Source organism: Eucyclogobius newberryi, unplaced genomic scaffold (genome assembly GCF_026437365.1).
Source record: "Eucyclogobius newberryi isolate DKJ021-1_F unplaced genomic scaffold, fEucNew1.0.hap1 SCAF_14, whole genome shotgun sequence".
In the NCBI taxonomy this organism is placed as follows: domain Eukaryota; kingdom Metazoa; phylum Chordata; class Actinopteri; order Gobiiformes; family Gobiidae; genus Eucyclogobius; species Eucyclogobius newberryi.
Window position 1 is genome coordinate 34,528,384 of NW_027315768.1, and position 22,227 is coordinate 34,550,610.

The window sequence follows — 22,227 nt, forward strand, 5'->3', positions numbered from 1 at the left end:
GTCCGTGTACAAAATATGAAGCAATTTTAAACTTCACAGAACAAAAACATTCACAATTCTCTTTTTAAAACACTTCAACTTAAATCAAACAAATATTAAAACAGCGTTAGATGTATTACATTTGATTTTGAGCCCTCTCGGAACCAACGCAAATATTTGTTGCGACTCGGGTTTATTTTGACGTGACACCGAGTGAGCGAACGCATGCGGAATTGTTTATTTCAGCGATTTATTGACCATTTAAAACACAAGTGAAACCCTTTATTATACATGTAGTTTATGCTTCGATGTATGTAATATCATATGAAAGCTGATTCGTTTGCGATTATGATGTGAACTATTTGTTTGAAGCATGAATTGACCTTGAGGAGCTAAAGCAGGAGTTGGGGGGATGTTTCGCCGCACGTTTCGCCGGGTTGGAGCGCTCGGACGCGGCTGTGTTTGCAGACAGAGCCGCGCCGAAGCCTCGTCTCTGGTGCTCGGGATCGAGACGAGCTGCGACGACACCGGGGCCGCGGTGCTGGACCTGAACGGGACCGTCCTGGGAGAGTCTCTGCACTCACAGAAAGAGGTGCATCTAAGGTGAAGATCAGGGCGATAATATATCCAAATGTAGATGAAGGTTGTTTTGTATAATTATGTGCAAAAATGAATATCAGTTCTAGTAAAAATAAATACAAAATCAACATGCTAAAGCTAAGTAAATCAGAAGAGCTTGACTTTAAAATGAAAAAGTGATGTTATAAAGATCCTTATAAGTTAAGATAGGCCTTAATATGTCCCGCAATGGGGAAATTTCAGTGTTGCAACACCAAGTAGGTGCAGAAGTAAATAAGAAAGAACAGATAACTTATAAAAAACTTCCACTCTTAATATAAAAGCTCTTATAAAACTCTTACCTCTTATTTAAAGGTAAAAGGTGATATTTCTGCACTTTTGTCATTTATTTTAGACATTTCACATTTGACTCATAATTTTAACCTCAACGAACGCGTTAAAAACATGTTTTAACACATTTTTGTTGAATTGACTTAATATTGTCTGAATATCGTTATCAGGATACTCCAAAAAAAAAAAGTAAAAATCATCCGCCCCTAATTAGAGCATCGAAAGTGTGTCGACTGCATCATCTGAAACGTTAAGTTGGGAAACATTTGGCAAACGTTCTCTTTCTTGTCAATGTTGTGATGATATATTCCTTATGTGCATCTCTCTTTACCACTGCAAACCGGCTGAACCCGCCGCCTCATCGCTGAGGGGAGGAGCCAGAATAACCGCCGCCCCGCACAGTAACGCCACATTTCCTCGTTTGCGTTCAGGACCGGCGGCATCATCCCGACCGTCGCTCGGCAGCTGCACAGCGAGCACATCGAGCGCGTGGTGAACGAAGCGCTGGCCCTCGGGGGCGTCGCTCCTCGCCAGCTCGCGGCCGTGGCCACGACGGTGAAACCCGGACTGGCCCTGAGTCTGGGGATCGGGCTGGACTTCAGCCTGAGGTTCGTGAGGGCGCACCGGAAACCGTTCATCCCCATCCACCACATGGAGGCGCACGCTCTGACCGCCAGGATGACGGAGCGGCTGGACTTCCCGTTCCTGGTGCTGTTGATCTCGGGGGGACACGCGCTCGTCGCCGTGGCCAGAGGTGTGGACGACTTCCTGCTGCTCGGACACTCCTTGGACGAAGCGCCCGGAGACACGCTGGATAAGGTGGGATGTTTTTCCGAGTTGACGTGTGACGCTTTTGTCCCGGTTTTGACCCGGGACGTTCACCTCGTTTCGTCCTGGCAGATCGCCCGGCGCCTGTCCCTGCCGAAGCACCCGCTCTGCTCGTCTCTCAGCGGTGGACAGGCCATGGAAGTTCTGGCTCGGACCGGGGACCGGGCCAGGTTCAAGTTCACCACTCCCATGGGCCAGACTCTGGACTGTAACTTCTCGTTCGCTGGACTCAGAAACCAGGTGTCTATGGCCATCCAGAAGCAGGAGCAGGAGGAGGGTGAGGACTGAGATCAATGGGCCCCGCGCGTGTTACTTCCGGTGCCGCTCATGTTTTTTAATTTTTATTTTATTTTATGTTATTTTATGTTATTTTATGTTATTTTATTTTAATTTATTTTATTTTATTTATTTTATTTATTTTATTTATTTTATTTATTTTATTTATTTTATTTATTTTATTTATTAAATAAAATAAACAAAATAAGCTAATTTTCAACACCTGTCCATAGGAGGCTTTTAGAATCAAAACAATACAAAATGTACAGACTATATACAATACATTTCATTTTATACATCAGCATGTGCACAGTTCTGTCCTGATTTCAGACAGTTTCAAAAAGGTTGGCTCCAGACTCATGGAATTAAGTCGGAGCTCGTGCCCTGGAGCTGGAGCTGGGGCAGCGGCGCTTAAGACTCGCTCTGTCAATCTCCACAAATGTTAAGATAAGATAAGATATTCCTTTATTGTCCCACATGGGGAAATTTCATTGATACAACGCAGGCAGATACAGAGGAAAAGAACAGATCACAGGAAGTTTGAAAAACACTCTCAGTAGAAAACAAAAACTCTTATGAACAAAAACTCTTATAAACAAAAACTCTTATAAACAAAAACTCTTATAAACAAAAACTCCTATAGATAAAACCTCCCATTTCCCAACAAGGGATGGAGTGGAAAAATAATAAAGATAAAAATAAATAAATACCATTGCATGTGTCACGACAGTAATTGCACATGAATTTCACAGTAATTGCGAGTGTTCAGGACTAACAGTGTTTGTTATAAAGTCTGACAGCAGCAGGAAGGAAAGACCTGTGAAACCTTTCCTTCACACAGCGAGGGTGGATCAGTCTCTCACTGAAGCTGCTCTCCAGAGCGGACAGAGTGTCCTGCAGGGGACAGAGTGTCCTGCAGGGGACAGAGTGTCCTGCAGGGGGTGACACTCATGGTCCAGCATAGATGTGAATCTAGCCAGGACCCTCCTGTCCCCCACCTCCTGCACCGAGTCCAGAGCACAGCCCAGGACGGAGCTGGACTTCTTCATGACTTTGTCCAGTCTCTTCCTCTCCCTCTCTGTGATGCTGCTGCTCCAGCAGGCCACACCTACAGGAGCTGATGCCACCACAGAGTCATAGAAGGTCTTCAGGAGTGGCCCTGTCACTCCTGAAGACCTGAGTCTCCTCAGGAGGAAGAGCCGACTCTGGCTCTTCCTGTACAGTGCGTCTGTGTTATGAACTGCAATGAACCCTGTTGCATTGTGGGAGGTGTAGTACTTTCCAGGGGTCTTTTAACAGCGCTTTTGACTCTTCTTGAGCTTTGTTCTTGCAGAGGAACATTGTCGGCGCTGAACTGACGGTCTCGAGGGCACATGTGTTTGTAAGAATGCTTCATGCCTGAGGCTCCAGTGGATCTCCAGCCCCAGACTCAGCAGGAGAAAGCCTTTCATTTAAAGATGTACCTTTGAATCTTCCTTTTGTAGTTCACTTGCTTGAATGTGTCAAAAAATGTATCGTTCGGCTCTTGTAGAGAGACACTTTCTGCTTGTAGAACCTGTCGTTTTGGACGAGGAAACATTATAACACAGTTTGTTTTTGCTGACGTTCGTATTCATTCCCGGTTGGTGTTTGCTCGTTGCAGGTGTGGCGCCCGGGACGCTGTTGTCGTGCGTGAACGACCTCGCGGCCTCGGCTCAGCACACCGTCGCCGCCCATCTGGCCAAACGGACTCATCGCGCCGTTCTCTTCTGCAAACACAACCGTCTGCTGCCCGAGGAGAATCCCGCTTTGGTGAGGAGTTCACGCCGTCTCACGCTGTTCCACGGCCACGTTGTCGGTCCCAAAGTCCCACAAAAAGTGACACAAAAGTAGTCCTGAAAAAGAAACGCAATAATCACCTATTTTAACATGATTTGTGAGTGAAATATAATGTGTGAAGTCTCTTAATAGAAATCTTAAAGGACACACATTGTGCTAAATTGAGCTTTTAACCCTGTTCTCACACTGTTCCTCGTCACATCTAGTTTCAGTCACAGTTTGATGAATCCTGCTCAGAAAGCCTCAGAAACACTCCGTCCTGAATCTCCTCCATAACTGACCTTTTCTCCATCTGTGAGAACCTCTTGCTGTTTTTAAACTCTATAAATCATCACTTTTGCCTCTCGATCAGTACAACTCCATGTGTGATGCCCCTGCGGCCAGTAGATGGAGCCAAAGCTCAGTTTCTCTGTCTAAGACTGTGACGGACTAATTATGTTTTGTGTGAAAACAGTTTTAGTACATGAAATGTCAAAGTAAAGTTACTCGAGAGCACGTTTAAAGGCCAATAATATATAAATAATGCATAATATTTGTCCATTTGTGGCATTTGTACTTATACTTCTTCTTCTACTATGTTTTAAGCCATGTCACTTTACTTGAGTACACATTTATACACTTTATAGTAAGTGGTCTCTAAATCATCTCTTACTCGAAGTGCTCCTTTTAATGAAGAGATGATTTCTATTGGATTTAGAGACCACTTACTCTAAAGTGTTGGACAGTTGTGTAAAGTTAAACGTACAGCGAACATTTTACGTGACCAAATGTGATCTCGTCCTCATAAACATCTTGTGTAACTTGTTTACGATGGATGATTATTTCAAGCTCACATTTCTCTCGCCACTGGACGTAATCGTGTTGAGGAAAGCTGGAGATGTCACCGTTTTTCGTTCTGGTTGACACGTTCACTGTCCATTCCTCCTCCGTGTATCTCTTAAAACGAGCAGCACCGTCTCGCCGTCAGTGTGTGGCGCCTGTAAATCCTCCTCGCCTTCGTCGGTGGTGGTTTTGTTCGCCGTCGTCCCTGTCCTTGGTTGTAACGGACTGGAACTGGTTCTGAATGCGCAGGTGTTGTCAGGAGGCGTGGCCAGCAACGGATACGTGAGAAAAGCCCTGAGTCTGATCACGGAGCGAGAAGGACTGAGGCTGCTCTGTCCTCCGCCGCAGCTCTGCACCGACAACGGCGTCATGGTCGCCTGGTGAGCCCCTGCTTCCTCCCCAAAGCCAATCAAACCGTTATGTTGGTGCGGCAAATGGTCTTGAGTTCTAGGCCTGAATGTGTTTATGTCTTTGTCCAGGAACGGTGTGGAGCGATTGAGAGAAAAGAAGGGAATCCTGTCTCCAGATGAGAACGTCCGCTACGAACCCAAGTAAGTCACGAACGACAGTGAAAGAGCCTCTAAATCCAGCTACAACAGGAACAAACCCGCTGCACGGCTCCAATCTGAGTTAGTAACAGAATTAACTATAGCCTGTTTGACTTTTTTCATGGTTGTATTTAGGGCTATTGATCGTTTCAGTAATGGAGTCATCTGTCCAGTCTTTTCGTCGATTAATCGTGTAATCACTTAATTTCTTTGTACATTTGTAAACTACTTAAAAACATATTATATCATTTTTTTAGATGCATTTTATAGTTTATAGTAAACAAATAACAAATGAGGAGTTTCTGCTTAAAAGAACACATTTAGTTCTGATTCTGTGGGTTTTAAACTTACGAGTGCGACTGGGAAGCAGAGTTTGTTGTGTGAAAGAGCAAAGAGGGCCGCGAGTGTGGAGCGAGGGTCCGCGGTGACGGGGCGGGGCTCCGGGGCTCCGGGGCGGGGCTCCGGGGCGGCAGGTGCTGGTCTGTGGAGATGCAGCTCGGGCCTCCGCGCTCTTTCTCTCACAAAACTCTTCCCAGTCGCACTCGTGAGTTTAAATCTCACCGCTCTCTCTCCTCTGCTGTGCCAGAGTCACGTGTTTTTAATTAAATACATTTGTAATTTAAAACAAATCATCGAGGCAATAAAACAATGATCAAAGCTTTCTTGTATCGAATTACTCGACTTACTCGAGTAATCGTTGCAGCCCCAGTTGTATTCACCATAAACGGCCCAAAATGTGGATTGTAGCCTTAGTGTGACGCTCATGTAAGTTTCATGAGGTGGACTGGAGACATGTGACCCGCCTCCTTCTCAGAGACACACAGAAGGACACAAGAGGACGTGAGAGTGAGCGGTTCTGATGTGGTTTCCCTGCAGGGCCCCTCTCGGTGTGGACTTCACGGCTCAGGTGAGAGCGGCGGCCATTAAAGTTCCTCCTGTGAAGATGACGATCACGTGACCAACGGCAGAGCCTCTTTAGACTTGGATTAGACATTTGGACAGGATCTGCATTTGGACCTGCGTTTCCCACGGATAAAAGCTTTGAACGTCATCAGAGACAGACAGATCTTTGGTGAAATAGTCCTCGTAAAATGCTCCACAAAACTGGTCTGAAATAAATAATGGCTTCATAAAGTTGTTCTTATTCAAACACAGACACAATTGTTGACAGTTAAAAGGACTTAAAGCCACAAGATTAATACGACAACTGTTCTATCTTTATCTAGAAACAACAATGATAAAGGTAATATTAGTTTATGGGTTTTTAAAAGCTGCGCCTCGTACCAAAGCTCTGTTGAACTACACTGACCCTTTAGACTCTGGAGTCTCTTTTATTACCTTTTGTGTTGTTTTACTTGTGACTTTAAACTGTCTAAACTCTAATAAAAGCTGTGTGTCTTTAAAGTGTTGCTGCTGCTCAGTGTTTCCTGCTTCCTCCTCAGATCTACACAGAGCTGTGGGTGTGGCCTGGCTCCTCCCACTGGCTCCTCCCACTGCTCTCACTCATAAGTGTCATTTGTGTCAAAGTCGCTCTGATCCAGGAGATGGCGCAGAAAGCACTCGACCAAGAAGTCTTTTTCCGTTTCATCAGTTACAACACTTATTAACTCATTCAATATTTGCCCAAGAACTACGTTTATGAAGAAAAGTGAAATCATGAAGAAGATCCAACTTGTATTTGAAACGAACATGTTTTTCACAGGGAGAATCGGGGATGTTAACCATGAAAATGATCTGCGCCACATTTGAACTGTATGGACTGGATCATGTGCATTCGTCATCATGAGCGAAGTGGGTTCTTTTTTAAATAAAGAACTTATACGGCCGAGTCAGGAATAGTGTTAGTGAATTTATTCCCCAGAAGTGCAAAACACACCGGTGCAGAAAAAATAGATATTTACAGCAGCAGTACAAAAGTGCCAGAAAGAATATACATATATATGATATATATAAGAAACACATTTGAATGACACTGAACAAAATTCAGTTTTTTGGGGGAAAATATCCTATTATTCATCATAAAAGGGAAACATAAGAGGGGAGTTGCTATATTGATATCTCAAACTGAAACGTTTTTGAACAGTTTTGAATGTAAGGGGGATATTAATGGAAAGTGAAAACCTTTCCATTAATATCCCAGTACATATGGCAGATATGTACTGGTTAAGGGGGATATTAATGGAAAACCTTTCCATTAATATCCCCCTTAAGCAGTACATATCTTTATATCAATATCACTTTCTATGATGTCATGACCCTAATCTGTGGTGGCGATTGGAATCTTCACTTTCAGCCACATTAGACGTGTGGAGCTCAAGAGGCTCTGGAAGAACTCTTCTTAGGGGGTGTGTAAGTGTGTAAGTGTGTAAGTGTGTAAGTGTGTAAGTGTGTAGGTGTGTAGGTGTGTAAGTGTGTAAGTGTGTAAGTGTGTAAGTGTGTAAGTGTGTAAGTGTGTAGGTGTGTAAGTGTGTAAGTGTGTAGGTGTGTAGGTGTGTAGGTGTGTAAGTGTGTAAGTGTGTAAGTGTGTAAGTGTGTAGGGGTGTAAGTGTGTAAGTGTGTAAGTGTGTAGGTGTGTAAGTGTGTAAGTGTGTAGGGGTGTAAGTGTGTAGGGCTGTAAGTGTGTAGGGGTGTAAGTGTGTAGGGGTGTAGGGGTGTAGGGGTGTAAGTGTGTAAGTGTGTAGGGGTGTAAGTGTGTAATTGTGTAAGTGTGTAGGTGTGTAAGTGTGTAAGTGTGTAAGTGTGTAAGTGTGTAGGTGTGTAAGTGTGTAAGTGTGTAAGTGTGTGTAAGTGTGTGTAAGTGTGTGTAAGTGTGTGTAAGTGTGTGTAAGTGTGTAAGTGTGTAAGTGTGTAAGTGTGTAGGTGTGTAAGTGTGTAAGTGTGTAAGTGTGTAAGTGTGTAGGTGTGTAGGTGTGTAAGTGTGTAAGTGTGTAAGTGTGTAAGTGTGTAGGGGTGTAGGGGTGTAAGTGTGTAAGTGCGTAAGTGTGTAAGTGTGTAAGTGTGTAAGTGTAGGTGTGTAAGTGTGTAAGTGTGTAAGTGTGTAAGTGTGTAGGTGTGTAAGTGTGTAAGTGTGTAAGTGTGTAGGTGTGTAGGTGTGTAGGTGTGTAAGTGTGTAAGTGTGTAAGTGTGTAAGTGTGTAAGTGTGTAGGGGTGTAAGTGTGTAAGTGTGTAAGTGTGTAAGTGTGTAGGGGTGTAGGGGTGTAAGTGTGTAAGTGTGTAGGGGTGTAAGTGTGTAGGGCTGTAAGTGTGTAGGGGTGTAAGTGTGTAGGGGTGTAAGTGTGTAGGGGTGTAGGGGTGTAAGTGTGTAAGTGTGTAGGGGTGTAAGTGTGTAAGTGTGTAAGTGTGTAAGTGTGTAGGTGTGTAAGTGTGTAAGAGTGTAAGTGTGTAAGTGTGTAAGTGTGTAGGTGTGTAGGTGTGTAAGTGTGTAAGTGTGTAAGTGTGTAAGTGTGTAAGTGTGTGTAGGTGTGTAAGTGTGTAAGTGTGTAGGTGTGTAAGTGTGTAGGTGTGTAAGTGTGTAAGTGTGTAAGTGTGTAAGTGTGTAGGGGTGTAGGGGTGTAGGGGTGTAAGTGTGTAAGTGCGTAAGTGTGTAAGTGTGTAAGTGTGTAAGTGTAGGTGTGTAAGTGTGTAAGTGTGTAAGTGTGTAGGTGTGTAGGTGTGTAAGTGTGTAAGTGTGTAAGTGTGTAAGTGTGTAGGTGTGTAGGTGTGTAAGTGTGTAAGTGTGTAAGTGTGTAAGTGTGTAAGTGTGTAGGTGTGTAAGTGTGTAAGTGTGTAAGTGTGTAGGTGTGTAGGTGTGTAGGTGTGTAAGTGTGTAGGGGTGTAGGGGTGTAAGTGTGTAGGGGTGTAAGTGTGTAGGGGTGTAAGTGTGTAAGTGTGTAGGGGTGTAAGTGTGTAGGGGTGTAAGTGTGTAGGTGTGTAAGTGTAAGTGTGTAAGTGTGTAAGTGTGTAGGTGTGTAAGTGTGTAAGGGTGTAAGTGTGTAGGGGTGTAAGTGTGTAGGGGTGTAAGTGTGTAAGTGTGTAAGTGTGTAGGTGTGTAAGTGTGTAGGGGTGTAAGTGTGTAGGGGTGTAAGTGTGTAGGGGTGTAAGTGTGTAGGTGTGTAAGTGTGTAAGTGTGTAAGTGTGTAGGGGTGTAAGTGTGTAGGGGTGTAAGTGTGTAGGGGTGTAAGTGTGTAGGTGTGTAGGGGTGTAAGTGTGTAGGTGTGTAAGTGTGTAGGTGTGTAAGTGTGTGTAAGTGTGTAGGGGTGTAAGTGTGTAAGTGTGTAAGTGTGTAAGTGTGTAGGTGTGTAAGTGTGTGTAAGTGTGTAGGGGTGTAAGTGTGTGTAAGTGTGTAGGGGTGTAAGTGTGTAAGTGTGTAGGTGTGTAAGTGTGTAGGGGTGTAAGTGTGTAAGTGTGTAAGTGTGTAAGTGTGTAGGGGTGTAGGTGTGTAAGTGTGTAAGTGTGTAAGTGTGTAAGTGTGTAAGTGTGTAAGTGTGTAGGTGTGTAAGTGTGTAGGGGTGTAAGTGTGTAGGTGTGTAGGTGTGTAAGTGTGTAAGTGTGTAAGTGTGTAAGTGTGTAGGGGTGTAAGTGTGTAGGGGTGTAAGTGTGTAGGGGTGTAAGTGTGTAGGGGTGTAAGTGTGTAGGGGTGTAAGTGTGTAGGGGTGTAGGTGTGTAGGGGTGTAAGTGTGTAGGTGTGTAAGTGTGTAGGTGTGTAAGTGTGTGTAAGTGTGTAGGGGTGTAAGTGTGTAAGTGTGTAAGTGTGTAGGTGTGTAAGTGTGTGTAAGTGTGTAGGGGTGTAAGTGTGTGTAAGTGTGTAGGGGTGTAAGTGTGTAAGTGTGTAGGTGTGTAAGTGTGTAGGGGTGTAAGTGTGTAAGTGTGTAAGTGTGTAAGTGTGTAGGGGTGTAAGTGTGTAAGTGTGTAGGTGTGTAAGTGTGTAAGTGTGTAAGTGTGTAAGTGTGTAGGTGTGTAGGTGTGTAAGTGTGTAAGTGTGTAAGTGTGTAAGTGTGTAGAGGTGTAAGTGTGTAGGTGTGTAGGTGTGTAGGTGTGTAAGTGTGTAAGTGTGTAAGTGTGTAGGTGTGTAGGTGTGTAAGTGTGTAAGTGTGTAAGTGTGTAAGTGTGTAAGTGTGTAGGTGTGTAGGTGTGTAGGTGTGTAAGTGTGTAAGTGTGTAAGTGTGTAAGTGTGTAAGTGTGTAGGGGTGTAGGTGTGTAGGTGTGTAAGTGTGTAAGTGTGTAAGTGTGTAAGTGTGTAAGTGTGTAAGTGTGTAGGGGTGTAAGTGTGTAGGGGTGTAAGTGTGTAAGTGTGTAGGGGTGTAAGTGTGTAGGTGTGTAAGTGTGTAAGTGTGTAAGTGTGTAAGTGTGTAGGGGTGTAAGTGTGTAAGTGTGTAAGTGTGTAAGTGTGTAGGGGTGTAAGTGTGTAAGTGTGTAAGTGTGTAAGTGTGTAGGTGTGTAAGTGTGTAAGTGTGTAAGTGTGTAAGTGTGTAAGTGTGTAAGTGTGTAGGGGTGTAAGTGTGTAAGTGTGTAGGTGTGTAAGTGTGTAAGTGTGTAAGTGTGTAAGTGTGTAAGTGTGTAGGTGTGTAGGTGTGTAGGTGTGTAAGTGTGTAAGTGTGTAAGTGTGTAGGTGTGTAGGTGTGTAAGTGTGTAAGTGTGTAAGTGTGTAAGTGTGTAAGTGTGTAGGTGTGTAAGTGTGTAAGTGTGTAAGTGTGTAAGTGTGTAGGTGTGTAAGTGTGTAAGTGTGTAAGTGTGTAGGGGTGTAAGTGTGTAGGGGTGTAAGTGTGTAAGTGTGTAGGGGTGTAAGTGTGTAGGGGTGTAAGTGTGTAGGTGTGTAAGTGTGTAGGGGTGTAAGTGTGTAGGGGTGTAGGTGTGTAGGGGTGTAAGTGTGTAGGTGTGTAAGTGTGTAGGTGTGTAAGTGTGTGTAAGTGTGTAGGGGTGTAAGTGTGTAAGTGTGTAAGTGTGTAAGTGTGTAGGTGTGTAAGTGTGTGTAAGTGTGTAGGGGTGTAAGTGTGTGTAAGTGTGTAGGGGTGTAAGTGTGTAAGTGTGTAAGTGTGTAGGTGTGTAAGTGTGTAGGGGTGTAAGTGTGTAAGTATGTAGGGGTGTAAGTGTGTAAGTGTGTAGGTGTGTGTGTAAGTGTGTAAGTGTGTAAGTGTGTAAGTGTGTAGGTGTGTAGGTGTGTAAGTGTGTAAGTGTGTAAGTGTGTAAGTGTGTAAGTGTGTAGGTGTGTAGGTGTGTAGGTGTGTAAGTGTGTAAGTGTGTAAGTGTGTAAGTGTGTAGGGGTGTAGGGGTGTAAGTGTGTAGGGGTGTAAGTGTGTAGGGGTGTAAGTGTGTAAGTGTGTAGGGGTGTAAGTGTGTAGGGGTGTAAGTGTGTAGGTGTGTAAGTGTGTAAGTGTGTAAGTGTGTAAGTGTGTAGGGGTGTAAGTGTGTAAGTGTGTAGGGGTGTAAGTGTGTAAGTGTGTAAGTGTGTAGGTGTGTAAGTGTGTAGGGGTGTAAGTGTGTAGGGGTGTAAGTGTGTAAGTGTGTAGGGGTGTAAGTGTGTAGGGGTGTAAGTGTGTAGGGGTGTAAGTGTGTAGGGGTGTAAGTGTGTAGGGGTGTAGGTGTGTAGGGGTGTAAGTGTGTAGGTGTGTAAGTGTGTAGGTGTGTAAGTGTGTGTAAGTGTGTAGGGGTGTAAGTGTGTAAGTGTGTAAGTGTGTAGGTGTGTAAGTGTGTGTAAGTGTGTAGGGGTGTAAGTGTGTAAGTGTGTAAGTGTGTAGGTGTGTAAGTGTGTAGGGGTGTAAGTGTGTAGGGGTGTAAGTGTGTAGGGGTGTAAGTGTGTAGGTGTGTAAGTGTGTAGGTGTGTAAGTGTGTGTAAGTGTGTAGGGGTGTAAGTGTGTAAGTGTGTAAGTGTGTAGGTGTGTAAGTGTGTAGGGGTGTAAGTGTGTAAGTGTGTAGGGGTGTAAGTGTGTAGGTGTGTAAGTGTGTAAGTGTGTAAGTGTGTAAGTGTGTAGAGGTGTAAGTGTGTAGGGGTGTAAGTGTGTAGGGGTGTAGGGGTGTAAGTGTGTAGGTGTGTAAGTGTGTAGGGGTGTAAGTGTGTAGGGCTGTAAGTGTGTAGGGGTGTAAGTGTGTAGGGGTGTAGGGGTGTAAGTGTGTAGGTGTGTAAGTGTGTAGGGGTGTAAGTGTGTAGGGCTGTAAGTGTGTAGGGGTGTAAGTGTGTAGGGGTGTAGGGGTGTAAGTGTGTAAGTGTGTAGGGGTGTAAGTGTGTAAGTGTGTAGGTGTGTAAGTGTGTAGGGGTGTAAGTGTGTAGGGGTGTAAGTGTGTAGGGGTGTAGGGGTGTAAGTGTGTAGGGGTGTAGGTGTGTAAGTGTGTAGGGGTGTAAGTGTGTAGGTGTGTAAGTGTGTAAGTGTGTAGGGGTGTAAGTGTGTAGGGGTGTAAGTGTGTAGGGGTGTAGGTGTGTAAGTGTGTAGGGGTGTAGGTGTGTAAGTGTGTAGGGGTGTAGGGGTGTAAGTGTGTAGGGGTGTAGGTGTGTAAGTGTGTAGGGGTGTAGGTGTGTAAGTGTGTAGGGGTGTAGGTGTGTAAGTGTGCAGGGGTGTAAGTGTGTAGGGGTGTAGGGGTGTAAGTGTGTAGGGGTGTAGGTGTGTAAGTGTGTAGGGGTGTAAGTGTGTAGGTGTGTAAGTGTGTAAGTGTGTAGGGGTGTAGGTGTGTAAGTGTGTAGGGGTGTAGGGTGTAAGTGTGTAAGTGTGTAGGTGTGTAAGTGTGTAAGTGTGTAGGGGTGTAGGTGTGTAAGTGTGTAGGGGTGTAAGTGTGTAGGGGTGTAAGTGTGTAGGGGTGTAAGTGTGTAGGGGTGTAAGTGTGTAGGGGTGTAGGTGTGTAGGGGTGTAAGTGTGTAGGTGTGTAAGTGTGTAGGTGTGTAAGTGTGTGTAAGTGTGTAGGGGTGTAAGTGTGTAAGTGTGTAAGTGTGTAAGTGTGTAGGTGTGTAAGTGTGTGTAAGTGTGTAGGGGTGTAAGTGTGTGTAAGTGTGTAGGGGTGTAAGTGTGTAAGTGTGTAAGTGTGTAGGTGTGTAAGTGTGTAGGGGTGTAAGTGTGTAAGTGTGTAGGGGTGTAAGTGTGTAAGTGTGTAGGTGTGTGTGTAAGTGTGTAAGTGTGTAAGTGTGTAAGTGTGTAGGTGTGTAAGTGTGTAAGTGTGTAAGTGTGTAAGTGTGTAAGTGTGTAGGTGTGTAAGTGTGTAAGTGTGTAGGGGTGTAAGTGTGTAGGTGTGTAGGTGTGTAAGTGTGTAGGGGTGTAAGTGTGTAGGGGTGTAAGTGTGTAGGGGTGTAAGTGTGTAGGGGTGTAAGTGTGTAGGGGTGTAGGTGTGTAGGGGTGTAAGTGTGTAGGTGTGTAAGTGTGTAGGTGTGTAGGTGTGTGTAAGTGTGTAGGGGTGTAAGTGTGTAAGTGTGTAAGTGTGTAAGTGTGTAGGTGTGTAAGTGTGTGTAAGTGTGTAGGGGTGTAAGTGTGTGTAAGTGTGTAGGGGTGTAAGTGTGTAAGTGTGTAGGTGTGTAAGTGTGTAGGGGTGTAAGTGTGTAAGTGTGTAAGTGTGTAAGTGTGTAGGGGTGTAAGTGTGTAAGTGTGTAGGTGTGTAAGTGTGTAAGTGTGTAAGTGTGTAGGTGTGTAGGTGTGTAAGTGTGTAAGTGTGTAAGTGTGTAAGTGTGTAGAGGTGTAAGTGTGTAGGTGTGTAGGTGTGTAGGTGTGTAAGTGTGTAAGTGTGTAAGTGTGTAGGTGTGTAGGTGTGTAAGTGTGTAAGTGTGTAAGTGTGTAAGTGTGTAAGTGTGTAAGTGTGTAGGTGTGTAGGTGTGTAGGTGTGTAAGTGTGTAAGTGTGTAAGTGTGTAAGTGTGTAAGTGTGTAGGGGTGTAGGGGTGTAAGTGTGTAGGGGTGTAAGTGTGTAGGGGTGTAAGTGTGTAAGTGTGTAGGGGTGTAAGTGTGTAGGGGTGTAAGTGTGTAGGTGTGTAAGTGTGTAAGTGTGTAAGTGTGTAAGTGTGTAAGTGTGTAGGGGTGTAAGTGTGTAAGTGTGTAGGGGTGTAAGTGTGTAAGTGTGTAAGTGTGTAGGTGTGTAAGTGTGTAGGGGTGTAAGTGTGTAGGGGTGTAAGTGTGTAAGTGTGTAGGGGTGTAAGTGTGTAGGGGTGTAAGTGTGTAGGTGTGTAAGTGTGTAAGTGTGTAAGTGTGTAGGGGTGTAAGTGTGTAGGGGTGTAAGTGTGTAGGGGTGTAAGTGTGTAGGGGTGTAAGTGTGTAGGGGTGTAAGTGTGTAGGGGTGTAGGTGTGTAGGGGTGTAAGTGTGTAGGTGTGTAAGTGTGTAGGTGTGTAAGTGTGTGTAAGTGTGTAGGGGTGTAAGTGTGTAAGTGTGTAAGTGTGTAGGTGTGTAAGTGTGTGTAAGTGTGTAGGGGTGTAAGTGTGTAAGTGTGTAAGTGTGTAAGTGTGTAGGTGTGTAAGTGTGTAGGGGTGTAAGTGTGTAGGGGTGTAAGTGTGTAGGGGTGTAAGTGTGTAGGTGTGTAAGTGTGTAGGTGTGTAAGTGTGTGTAAGTGTGTAGGGGTGTAAGTGTGTAAGTGTGTAAGTGTGTAGGTGTGTAAGTGTGTAGGGGTGTAAGTGTGTAAGTGTGTAGGGGTGTAAGTGTGTAGGTGTGTAAGTGTGTAAGTGTGTAAGTGTGTAAGTGTGTAGAGGTGTAAGTGTGTAGGGGTGTAAGTGTGTAGGGGTGTAGGGGTGTAAGTGTGTAGGTGTGTAAGTGTGTAGGGGTGTAAGTGTGTAGGGCTGTAAGTGTGTAGGGGTGTAAGTGTGTAGGGGTGTAGGGGTGTAAGTGTGTAGGTGTGTAAGTGTGTAGGGGTGTAAGTGTGTAGGGCTGTAAGTGTGTAGGGGTGTAAGTGTGTAGGGGTGTAGGGGTGTAAGTGTGTAAGTGTGTAGGGGTGTAAGTGTGTAAGTGTGTAGGTGTGTAAGTGTGTAGGGGTGTAAGTGTGTAGGGGTGTAAGTGTGTAGGGGTGTAGGGGTGTAAGTGTGTAGGGGTGTAGGTGTGTAAGTGTGTAGGGGTGTAAGTGTGTAGGTGTGTAAGTGTGTAAGTGTGTAGGGGTGTAAGTGTGTAGGGGTGTAAGTGTGTAGGGGTGTAGGTGTGTAAGTGTGTAGGGGTGTAGGTGTGTAAGTGTGTAGGGGTGTAGGGGTGTAAGTGTGTAGGGGTGTAGGTGTGTAAGTGTGTAGGGGTGTAGGTGTGTAAGTGTGTAGGGGTGTAGGTGTGTAAGTGTGTAGGGGTGTAAGTGTGTAGGGGTGTAGGGGTGTAAGTGTGTAGGGGTGTAGGTGTGTAAGTGTGTAGGGGTGTAAGTGTGTAGGTGTGTAAGTGTGTAAGTGTGTAGGGGTGTAGGTGTGTAAGTGTGTAGGGGTGTAGGGTGTAAGTGTGTAAGTGTGTAGGGGTGTAGGTGTGTAAGTGTGTAGGGGTGTAAGTGTGTAGGGGTGTAAGTGTGTAGGGGTGTAAGTGTGTAGGGGTGTAAGTGTGTAGGGGTGTAGGGGTGTAAGTGTGTAGGGGTGTAAGTGTGTAAGTGTGTAGGGGTGTAAGTGTGTAGGGGTGTAGGGGTGTAGGTGTGTAAGTGTGTAGGGGTGTAAGTGTGTAGGGGTGTAAGTGTGTAGGGGTGTAAGTGTGTAGGGGTGTAAGTGTGTAGGGGTGTAGGGGTGTAAGTGTGTAGGGGTGTAAGTGTGTAAGTGTGTAGGGGTGTAAGTGTGTAGGGGTGTAGGGGTGTAAGTGTGTAGGGGTGTAGGGGTGTAAGTGTGTAGGTGTGTAGGGCTGTAAGTCTGTAGGTGTGTAAGTGTGTAGGGGTGTAAGTGTGTAAGTGTGTAGGGGTGTAAGTGTGTGTAAGTGTGTAGGTGTGTAAGTGTGTAGGGGTGTAGGGGTGTAAGTGTGTAGGTGTGTAGGGCTGTAAGTCTGTAGGTGTGTAAGTGTGTAGGGGTGTAAGTGTGTAAGTGTTTAGGGGTGTAAGTGTGTAAGTGTGTAGGGCTGTAGGGGTCGCCGTCGCCAACACGGCTGGTGCAGAAAAGTTGGAAAAGCTTTTTTGCGGCATGACGCGGCGCAGCAAATGAAAAGAGATTTGTCTCTAGTAACGTGCTACGCACTGACCGGAAGAAGGACCAACACAAACCCACATGAGGTTTCGGCCAATCACAGAAGACGTGAGACAAAAGCGTGTGTCCTGCTTCTGTCAGTCTGACATGTCTAAGGTCTAAACTCAGGCAAGTGACAATTACAGGTTTTGACAAGAAACATGAGTTTCTCACTCTCTCATCCTCTTGAGACTATCTCAATGTGGTCATCTCACAGTTTGGGTTGAATGGGATGTGCCCTAGGGCCCCTAGGGCCCCTAGGGCACATGGACCATGTGGATTGAGTAAACAAACATGCGACAGGTGACATTATTTGGAGAGTTCATAACTTCTACTGATAAACTTACCAAAGGATGTTCAGGGATGTTCACTAGAGGTGAGCAGGGTCTATCAAGCTACTATCGTTTTATCAACGCGTCCGGCATGGGTCGGGGCCCGGCATGGGTCGGGGCCCTGAAGTTATTCGGGGGGGTCCGGTGTTGGCTTGCCCGTGCGTTTGCCCTCGGCACTGGTACCAGTTGGACTGGGCCTCGGTCTAGGACGCTGGTTTCCTCGGTCGAGTGGTGGATAGCAATGTTACAGCAGCTGATGTGTAGATACATGTACGTGTACCGGTGTATAAATGTGTATATGTTTATGTAATTATGATTATATTGTTTTGATGTTTTGAGTGCACCATGTGGTGTCTTTAAATGCAAAATCAATTTTAAAAAAAGTTATCCGATTTCAAGATATTGTCAAGTAAACAAAGTTTTCTTCAGTGAAAATATTCAAATATAAATATATCAAAATTCAAATATTTTCCACCTCTATATGGGAGATTCATGGGTAAACTCATGTTTACACATTTTCACATATATTGTTTTTAGCAGTTATAATTGGTATTAGTGGCCTACAAAACATCAAAATGTATGTTTTATGATCATAGAGGAGCTAAAATTGTAATAAAACAGTTTGGCACAGTTGGCACATATTTGGATCACTTGTTCCGAATATACTTTTTGATACAAAAAGGTCAACAGCACCAAAATGCCTGTTCCTAGAGATCTGAAACTTTACACAGTTGTTGTCAATAAGATAAACATCATGTGCAGTGAACAGCATATGCACACAATGAAGTATGTCCTGCTCAGGACCATTACAAATTGACAATATTCAGGCGAGACTAAAAAAGGATGTTTTGTTTATGTTTGGGCTTCTGTAGTGTAAGTTCTGAAGCCCTGACAGTGTTCATGTGCACATCTGCAGAAACTAGAAGGCCTAAGCTTTCTAATGATGCATCACACTTGCATGTGGGCTGTAAGATCCTCTTTTAATAAGCAATGCCATTTGGGTCTAACCATTGTGCACAGGGCCAAATAGTTGGGTGGTAACAGGTTAACTATCTCAGACTCTGTGCACCGCTGTTTCCTTCTCTGTGGCCGGTGACAGACTCCTCCCCCTGATGTGGAATTTCTGCAAACAGTTACCAAAAAATAATGAAATATAACAGAGTTTGTCTTTTACCATCACAGCCTCCAGCCAAGAGCGACTCACCTTTATCCCTCACTTGCCCCTCCCACTGAGCAAAATATATGGATAAATAAAACCCAAAATAAAGTTACAACAAACACGTCTTCCTACAATGACATAATTAATTACATATAAATGTTCAAAATAACGCAATAGAAATGCATAAAACTGTGGTTACATAACAGATGTCACATGTTCAGCACCATGGTGTGAACAGCGCCCATTTACACTACCAGGAAGTACTGACTGAATGATTATTAGAATGATCCCGTGAACACAAGTGTGCGCAAACACGGTGAGTTATTGTCGGAGGAGTGCGGGGAACATGTCAATGATGCGTGTGGCGCGTCCGGTGCGAATGAACGAAGCATCAGGGAAAGAACGAGTGTGTGTTGGTCGTGCACGCGGCCACAAACGGGCCAAACAAGAGGTGACTACAATTAGAGACGGACCTGCTCCGTCACAGAAACTAATAGTTACAGCACTAATTGTATAAAGGTTCAGAAAACATTAATTAATTATTTTTTTTACACAGAAATGATTTAGAAAGTTCTGCATCGGCTCGAGACCCGACGACACACACTCTGACCTTCAGCGTGAGATTCAAGAAGAAGAATGATACGTGTTATTTGGCCTTCCACTTCCCCTTCACCTACACCACGCTCAAGGTCATTCTCTTCTTTTATGATTCTCTCCATTATGTGGAAGTAACACACAGGACGCTTCAGGAACTCTGCTGGGGTCATTAGTTCTATGTCCCACAGCAGTAACATGGAGTCGTCTTGTGAAATGACTGGAAGTTTGATTTTTTGTCAGATCTAAATGTTTTTCACACTAAAGTGATTGAACGGACAAACAAGAGCACTGAGCTGCAACAGAATGAATATGTCATTAAAAGCTGCATGTCTTGTTACTCTGGGCATAATTAACAGATTGAAATAGGCAAATTTAATAGTTGGAAAATGGTGTCAGTCATTGAAATACAAAGAAAAACGGTATAATTGGGATTTTTGTGTCTATTGTGATTAGATTTACCATTTATTAGGACTGTCAAAGTCAAACATGTGAATTCATGTGATGAATCATAGAAAACTGATGCATTAATCATGAATTGAGGCAGATTTACCTGAGCAGAGCAACAGAAGCACTATTTTTACAGTTAAAATAAAGGTTGTGTTTGAGCCCTAAAACAAATAATATGGGCCAAAAATTCCACCAAACTATTAAAGGAAACATGAAGTGTCCACAGAGCCGCGGCGCCTGGCCAAAACTGCCATGTTATTTTGTGCTTCTGAATCTGCTGCGCTATTTGACCGCGTTTTAGCGCCGTTTTAGACCGCGCCGGGTTAAGGTTAAGGTCAGGGTCAGGGTCAGGGTCAGGGTCAGGGTCAGGGTCAGGGTTAGGGTCAGGGTCAGGGTCAGGGTTAGGGTTAGGGTCAGGGTCAGGGTCAGGGTTAGGGTTAGGGTTAGGGTTAGGGTTAGGGTTAGGGTCAGGGTCAGGGTTAGGGTTAGGGTTAGGGTTAGGGTTAGGGTCAGGGTCAGGGTTAGGGTTAGGGTTAGGGTTAGGGTTAGGGTTAGGGTCAGGGTCAGGGTTAGGGTTAGGGTTAGCCATGAGGCTATAAGGGAAATGCTGCAGTCCCTGAAACCGCGCTGCGGCTCTCCAGCCACGGCATTAAAATGAGATGAAACTCTTCCACTTTAAAGAGTTTTTGTCTCATTCTCTTTGCTCCGCCACTTTATGCATGAGAAAAAATACTTATGTAAATCAGTCGGTATCGATCCAATCATCACTAAATCGTAACCTCAGAGACGCTGTAAAACGACAGTAGTCTGACAGGTTTGGGGCCAAAGACTAATGGAGTTTGTTTGTGCAGCGCACTCCAGTTCTCTGTGAGTGTGAAACACAGTGACATGAGCTTTGGGACAAGTGGGACTTTTAAATGTAACTAATTACAATTACAAGCTAGAATTATACCCAATTACAAGTGCAAGTCCAGCTTTAATCATAAATCACATGAGTATTTTCTCTCATTAGTTTCTTTCCAGCGCTGCTTTCAAATGGTGAATAATCCTCAACATTCAAAATATTCAGGAAGTTGCTTCGGGCACAGCCATTATCTGTGGCCCTTTTTCTTTTGCTTCACATCAAGGAACCAGTCACCCATTCACACACCAGTGTTCACACACACTGGGGACGAGTCCGGTTTAGTGTCTTGCCCGAGGACACAACCACAGCATTCCCCTGAGACAGCTGCGATTGCACCGCCAACCTGCGGGCCAGTGGATCTGAGCGCTCTACCAGGAGAGAGCGGGATAAGGGAGTCCCACATTGTAGCTTTAAAACTCAAACTGTGTGTTTCCTTGTGTTGTCTTCACCTTCTATTTGTCTGTTGTTTTGTTTAGTGCAGTTGTAGCTTTGATCAGATTTACTTTATTAAAAGAGGAACTCTGTAGAAACTTAATTTTGTGTCTTGCAATATTCTTTATCCACAAATCCAAAAGTTTGCTCCAACTTTGCCTTTTATTTTAATGATCTAAAATTATCTATAAAATCTTTGAAATGTATGAATGGGCCTAAAGCCCAAACGATGTGTTCTATAAGTGTGAAATGCCCTTGGACTCTCTGGACTCAGGCTGAATATGAGCCTTTAATGCACTTTAATGAATATCATGTATTCATTTACATTCATTGTATGTTTTCAGTTGTAATATTACTGACATGAGCCATGTTTGTTATTTTGTAATTACACACTTGTGTGTGACGTTCTAACATTTCAGTCTTCCATCCACGAGGGGCGCTGCAATAAACAATGTCCGAGCCACTTCCTGTCTCCACTTCCTGTCTCCACTTCCTGTCTCCACTTCCTGTCTCCACTTCCTGTCTCCACTTCCTGTCTCCACTTCCGGTCTCCACTTCCGGTCTCCACTTCCTGTCTCCACTTCCTGTCTCCACTTCCTGTCTCCACTTCCTGTCTCCACTTCCTGTCTCCACTTCCGGTCTCCACTTCCTGCTCCTGCTGTGGACTGTGCGGAACTCGTGGCTTTTTATGAGAAAAACGACTTGAAACTAAATAAATTCTGAACAGAAAATCCTCAAACTCAGTGTTGAGTGAATTATATAAACACACATTAGAACCGCTGAGCCGGAAATACTTTGACTGTCGCTAATATCATGATATTTGATTGTTTAGTTACTTCCTTGTTCTCCACAGCAAACATTTCGCTGCTGGTCAAAAAAAAAGTCGTAGTTTACTTCGGAACAGTGCAGATTTCTCAGCCAATCAGAAGGTGAGTAGCTTCTAGGTGGGCGTTAACCTGATTTCTGGTCTCCTCCCACCCAGAACAGAGGCGTGTTCGCCGCTCCCAGGAGCTGACGCGTGAATGAACGAAGTAGATAATGACAGATGGACTTGTTAGAAAGAGTGTGTTTTGTAAAGGCCGATCCACGCAACAGATCAGAATCATTAGAATACATAAGTGTCACATGGTCACGGTGCTTATTCACGGAGAGCATACGATTTCATCGAATGTGCGCACCTGCACAGACAGCACCTGCACAGACAGCACCTGCACAGACAGCACCTGCACAGACAGCACCTGCACAGACAGCACCTGCACAGACAGCACCTGCACAGACAGCACCTGCACAGACAGCACCTGCACAGACAGCACCTGCACAGACAGCACCTGCACAGACAGCACCTGCACAGACACAGCACCTGCACAGACAGCACCTGCACAGACAGCACCTGCACAGACACAGCACCTGCACAGACAGCACCTGCACAGACACAGCACCTGCACAGACAGCACCTGCACAGACAGCACCTGCACAGACAGCACCTGCACAGACAGCACCTGCACAGACAGCACCTGCACAGACAGCACCTGCACAGACACAGCACCTGCACAGACAGCACCTGCACAGACAGCACCTGCACAGACACAGCACCTGCACAGACAGCACCTGCACAGACACAGCACCTGCACAGACAGCACCTGCACAGACAGCACCTGCACAGACAGCACCTGCACAGACAGCACCTGCACAGACAGCACCTGCACAGACACAGCACCTGCACAGACAGCACCTGCACAGACAGCACCTGCACAGACAGCACCTGCACAGACAGCACCTGCACAGACAGCACCTGCACAGACAGCACCTGCACAGACACAGCACCTGCACAGACACAGCACCTGCACAGATAGCACCTGCACAGACAGCACCTGCACAGACAGCACCTGCACAGACACAGCACCTGCACAGACAGCACCTGCACAGACAGCACCTGCACAGACAGCACCTGCACAGACAGCACCTGCACAGACAGCACCTGCAGACAGCACCTGCACAGACAGCACCTGCACAGACACAGCACCTGCACAGACACAGCACCTGCACAGATAGCACCTGCACAGACAGCACCTGCACAGACAGCACATGCACAGACACAGCACCTGCACAGACACAGCACCTGCACAGACACAG

The 22,227-nt window shown here is 45.1% G+C and overlaps 2 protein-coding genes across 2 annotated transcripts in view; one reads left to right on the forward strand and one right to left on the reverse strand.

Annotated features, from left to right (window-relative positions):
* The window catches only part of LOC140360019 (E3 ubiquitin/ISG15 ligase TRIM25-like), a 441,716-nt gene that overhangs the window by 382,658 nt on the left and 36,831 nt on the right, over positions 1 to 22,227 (reverse strand). The gene's annotated exons all lie outside the window — the stretch shown is intronic.
* Positions 161 to 6,554, forward strand: osgepl1 (O-sialoglycoprotein endopeptidase-like 1). The gene is made up of 7 exons (XM_072445300.1): positions 161 to 582; positions 1,320 to 1,707; positions 1,789 to 1,993; positions 3,635 to 3,783; positions 4,882 to 5,012; positions 5,112 to 5,183; positions 6,057 to 6,554. The coding sequence occupies exons 1-7, from the start codon at positions 392 to 394 to the stop codon at positions 6,136 to 6,138; spliced, it is 1,218 nt and encodes a 405-aa protein (XP_072301401.1). The 5' UTR covers positions 161 to 391; the 3' UTR covers positions 6,139 to 6,554.

Excerpts from the sequence above, each read along its gene's own strand:
- osgepl1 (XM_072445300.1), top strand. The coding sequence starts at position 392 with ATGTTTCGCCGCACGTTTCGCCGGGTTGGAGCGCTCGGACGCGGCTGT. Across the intron at positions 1,708-1,788 it reads CCGGAGACACGCTGGATAAG|ATCGCCCGGCGCCTGTCCCT; the intron begins GTGGGATGTTTT and ends TCGTCCTGGCAG. Across the intron at positions 5,184-6,056 it reads AACGTCCGCTACGAACCCAA|GGCCCCTCTCGGTGTGGACT; the intron begins GTAAGTCACGAA and ends GTTTCCCTGCAG.